This window comes from Babylonia areolata, chromosome 18, assembly GCF_041734735.1.
Source record: "Babylonia areolata isolate BAREFJ2019XMU chromosome 18, ASM4173473v1, whole genome shotgun sequence".
NCBI lineage: Eukaryota > Metazoa > Mollusca > Gastropoda > Neogastropoda > Buccinidae > Babylonia > Babylonia areolata.
In genome coordinates, this window is record NC_134893.1 from 17,729,337 (window position 1) to 17,734,336 (window position 5,000).

The 5,000-nt window shown below is 45.9% G+C and overlaps 1 protein-coding gene across 1 annotated transcript in view; it reads right to left on the reverse strand.

Annotated features, from left to right (window-relative positions):
* LOC143292179 (uncharacterized) overlaps positions 1-5,000 on the reverse strand; it is a 47,030-nt gene that overhangs the window by 25,870 nt on the left and 16,160 nt on the right. Inside the window, exon 7 of the mRNA XM_076602362.1 lies at positions 4,484-4,648. Coding sequence (XP_076458477.1) covers positions 4,484-4,648 — 165 coding nt within the window. The remainder of the gene's footprint in view (positions 1-4,483; positions 4,649-5,000) is intronic.

The following is a 5,000-nucleotide window of genomic DNA, read 5'->3' on the forward strand; positions in this document are numbered from 1 at the left end:
GATAAAAACTGTTGAAAAAAATGACAAGCACTGAGATGGAAAAATGAGAGAAACGCACGGAAGGCAGATAAACAGAGTCAGGCAAGCTTCCATATTCCACGAGTATATTATGATACAGTTTGCTCGTTTTCATTATTGTCATGACCACTACATATATATTAACTCACTCAGTACGGCCAGTCCTCTCTTCTCTACACAGACCCCTCGGATGTCCAGTGGGTGTCTGAATGACCCAACCTTTAGCCTCCGTCGTCAGAATTGTGGTATTCTTTGTCAACATTCACGTCTTCAGTATAAGAGCCTTCCGCTTGCAATATTTTGATAATGGTAATTGGGGAGAAACGCTGTAAACGTCGTCTCTTTCGCCGTTCGTATGGAAAGAGTTAACTTGGCATTTATTTGAGCATTGCCTTCCTTTTGTGTGTTCATACTGTACATTGTTTTATGTAGCGCACACAACGCATGGAATTCTCTTCTTGAGATCATCAAGTTGTCTGTGTCTGTATCCTGGCGTCCGTCGTTATAATTATTATCAACACCGTCATCGTTTTCAAAATCACACGCAAAGAACTGAGTTCGAAACAGACAGAAAAAAAACATGCTGACGGGTAAAATAGACACTGAGATGTGTCCCATTTTTTGTGTGTGACTGACTTATCTCCTCTTCCTCTTTTAAATCAACACATTTATTATTTTTTTCACTCTTTCTGTTGTTTACCTTTCCTAATACCTGTATACGATTGTTTTGTATATTATGTGTACATATGTGAAAGAAATGGGACAAAAAAAGAATACTGGACAAACGAATTACAGAAGAAACAAAAATGGTTTGAATAACCTAGAAACAAAATAATAATTTAGATACGGGGAAATGAGAAAACAAAATAAATGAAAGACGATTCTTTAAAAAGAAAGAAGAAAAGAAAAAAAAGAAGAAAACTCGACAAACATGTGATCACCCTTACCTGACAATCAGGTCCGTTCGTTTTGCCCATGACACCGATAGAGACAGAGGATCGTCGGTGTTTAAGATCAAATTAATGTACGAACGAACAAGCAAACAAACAAACGAAAAGGGTGGGAGTGTGGAGGATTTCGTCCTGTGTTCCTCCCAATGCACTGCTCCGTCCCTTCAAAAAACAACAAAAAACCCCCACTGTCGTGTCTTGTTCCTGCCAAACCTGTAGTCCTGTGTTGTCAATCCCAGACCTATTGCCCTATGCTGTCCCTCTAAAAACCTACTGTCGTGGCCTGTCCCTCCAAAATCTATTGTCCTGTGCTGTCCACCATCCAAAACATACTGTCCTGCGCTGTCTCCCCTCCACAAACCTGTTGTCCTGTGCTGTCCCTCCACAACCTATTGTCCTGCGCTGTCTCCCCTCCACAAACCTGTTGTCCTGTGCTGTCCCTCCACAAACCTATTGTCCTGTGCTGTCCCTCCACAAACCTATTGTCCTGTGCTGTCCCTCCACAAACCTATTGTCCTGTGCTGTCCCTCCACAAACCTATTGTCCTGTGCTGTCCCTCCACAAACCTATTGTCCTGCGCTGTCTCCCCTCCACAAACCTGTTGTTCTGTGCTGTCCCTCCAAAACCTACTGTCGTGGCCTGTCCTCCATCCAAAACATACTGTCCTATGGTGTCCCTCCGCAAACCTATTGTCCTGTGCTGTCCCTCCACAAACCTATTGTCCTGTGCTGCCCCCCTCCAAAATCTGTTGTCATGTGCTGTTCCTCCACAAACCTATAGTCCTGTGCTGTCCCTCCACAAACCTACTGTCATGTGCTGTTCCTCCACAAACCTATTGTCATGTGCTGTTCCTCCACAAACCTATTGTCCTGTGCTGCCCCCCTCCAAAATCTGTTGTCATGTGCTGTCCCTCCACAACATTTTTGTCCTGGCCTGTCCCTCCAAAATCTGTTGTACTGTGATGTCCCTCCACAAAGCTACTGTCATGTGCTGTCCCTCCACAAACCTATTGTCCTGTGCTGTCCCTCCACAAACCTATTTTCCTGTGCAAACCTATTGTCCTGTGCTGTCAATCCCAAACCTACTGTCCCATGCTTAACCTATTGCCCTGTGCTGTCCCTCCAAAAAAACCCACTGTCTTCTCCGTCCTAAAGCCACTGACCTTTTCTTTCCACATCTAATCTCATTGTCCTTGTGAAATGAATTCGTCCTCTCTCTCTCCCTCTCGATTCACAAACCCGCACTGCTGTCCTTGTCATACCCCTCCGTCCTGCCTCCCCCCCCCCCCCCCCCCCCATGCCCCCCCCCCCACCCCCCAAACCCACTGTCCTGTCCCTCTCAGTTCAATCCCACTCTCCTGCCCAGCCCTCTGTGCTATCCTTTCCGTCCCTTCCAAGCCCACTCCCTTGTCCCTACCGGACAACTCAGTTGTCCTTCTCCCCAACTCCCCAATGTGGAGTGATGGCCTAGAGGTAACGCGTCCGCCTAGGAAGCGAGAAAACTCTGAGCGCGCTGTTTCGAATCACGGCTCGGCCGCCGATATTTTCTCCCCCTCCACTAGACCTTGAGTGGTGGTCTGGACGCTAGTCATTCGGATGAGACGATAAACCGAGGTCCCGTGTGCAGCATGCACTTAGCGCACGTAAAAGAACCCGCGGCAACAAGAGGGTTGTTCCTGGCAAAATTCTATAAAAAAAAAAAAATCCACTTCGATAGGGAAAACAAATGAAACTGCAGGCAGGAAAAAATACAAAAAAAAAAAAATGGGTGGCGCTGTATTATAGCGACGCGCTCTCCCTGGGGAGAGCAGCCCGAATTTCACACAGAGAAAATCTGCTGTGATAAAAAGAAGTACAAATACAGATACAAATTCATCGACCTGTCATCGAACGTCCATCCAACCAACTGTTCCCACTGAGATGTGTGTTTACACTCTTTAGTTTACAAGTAATAACCCCCCCCCCCCCCCCACACACACAAAACAAACAATAACAACAAACAACAACAAGAAACAAACAATCAATCCAAAAAAAAAAATCTGCACAGTGAAAATCGTGGCGCAGGCACAGAAAACTCCAAATTCAAAAAGCCCTCTTTTTCTTGAGAGGTGTTGAGAGACGTTCGTAGGAAATCAGTAATATGTATTCATATTCATACATTGTTTAAATAAATCAGTGGGCTAAGTTCACTACACACATTAAAAATAAATAAATAAATAAATAAATAAATAAAATAAAATAAAATAACTCGCCACCAAAAGGATCGACTGACTACTTACTAACACTCCAACAAGAACTGTTTCCATGCACTATGCAAACATATACATGCACGCCAAGTCACAATGAATGTCACCGCAAACAAATGGACTTCTTCCGCTGGTTGGCTTTTCACTGACCAGTGTCATAGCGGGGTGTCTCAAGGGCGTGTCGAATGATGTTTTGTCCTACCATCCCCACCTCTCCCTTTCCTCTTCCCCACCCCACCCCACCCCCCTACCCCCCCTTCTTCGCCCTTGGTCTCATTCCCCCTCCTCCTCTTTTCCCCACCACTGTCCCTCCTTTCTGCTTCCCGTAGGATGACAGGCTTTTTGCATCGCACGCGCAGCTGTATCTCGTCTCTCTTCTGTATTGCTATCTCAGCACAGCTGCCGTACATGAAGTCAAACGGGAGAACTCTCGCGAGCAAAACATGCAGGAAACCGCGCGCGCGTGTGTGTTAGTGTTAGTGTTAGTGTGTGTGTGTGTGTGTGTGTGTGTGTGTGTGTGTGTGTGTGTGTGTGCGCGCTCGCGAGTGTCTTTTTTTTTTAATCTTTATTTATTTATTATTATTTTTGTTTGCGTTGATGTTGCTATTGTTGCTTTTGTTATTAATGTTTTGTTGTTGCTGCTGTTGCTGGTTTTAGTTTGTTTTGTTTTTTGTTTTTTTTGTTTTTATTTCGGGGGTTGGGGGGGGATGATTTGTTGTTGTTGTTGTTGTTTTGGGAGGGCAAGGAGACTTGGGGGTGGAGGTGGAGGGCAGGTAGGGGAGGGGAATGCGGGTGAACACTTATCAAAACAAGCAAACAGTTCCAACAAAATGAACAAACAAGAGCAGCAACACGCTCGCACGATCAACAAACACACACTGCACACACGCGCTCTCATGCAAACACACACACACACACACACACACACACACACACACACACACAGAACAACCCCCACCCCAACCCCAATTCACAACCCCACCCACCATCCACTATGAAGTCATCACACACACACACACACACACACACACACACACACACACACACACACACACACACACACAGAACAACCCCCACCCCCACCCCACAATCCCCCACCCCCACCCCACCATCCACTATGAAGTCATCACACACACACACACACACACACACACACACACACACACAGAACAACCCCCACCGACACCACACCACCCCACAATCCCCAACTCCCTACCCCACCATCCAACAACCCCATGCAATGTCTCTGCCAGCGGTAGACACTACTCACGTCGCTTTCTAAACTTTTGGCATGCGTGGACTCCGTTCTCCTCGGACTCTTGCCCTGTTGCTTTGGATGTTCTGCGATGTCGTCGTCATTGTCGCGTTGTTGTTCTTCTTCTTCGTCGTCGTATTCTTCTTCTGCTTGTTCTTGTTCTTCTTCTTCCTCGGTACCCTGTAAATCAATGGCATCTTTGGTGGGTGGAGTTGTGACTGGGTGGTTGGTTGGTTGTTTGGTTGCTGATTTGCGTGGTTGTTGTTTTTGTTGTTGTTGTTGTTGTTGGTGGTGGTGGTGGTGATGATGGTTGTGGTGGTGTGAGTGTGCTCGTGCGCGTGAGTGTGTGTGATATGTTTGTGAATGCGCGCGCGCGGTGTGTGTATGTATGTCTTGTGTGTGTGTGTGTGTGTTTTATCTTCAGTTTAACGTCTATTCACTATAAGTGTTTTTAGACGGAAAGGAGTAAAGAAGTGGATAAAGGAAAGGGAATGCATGTGAATATTAGTGTAAAAAAAAAAAAAAAAAAAAA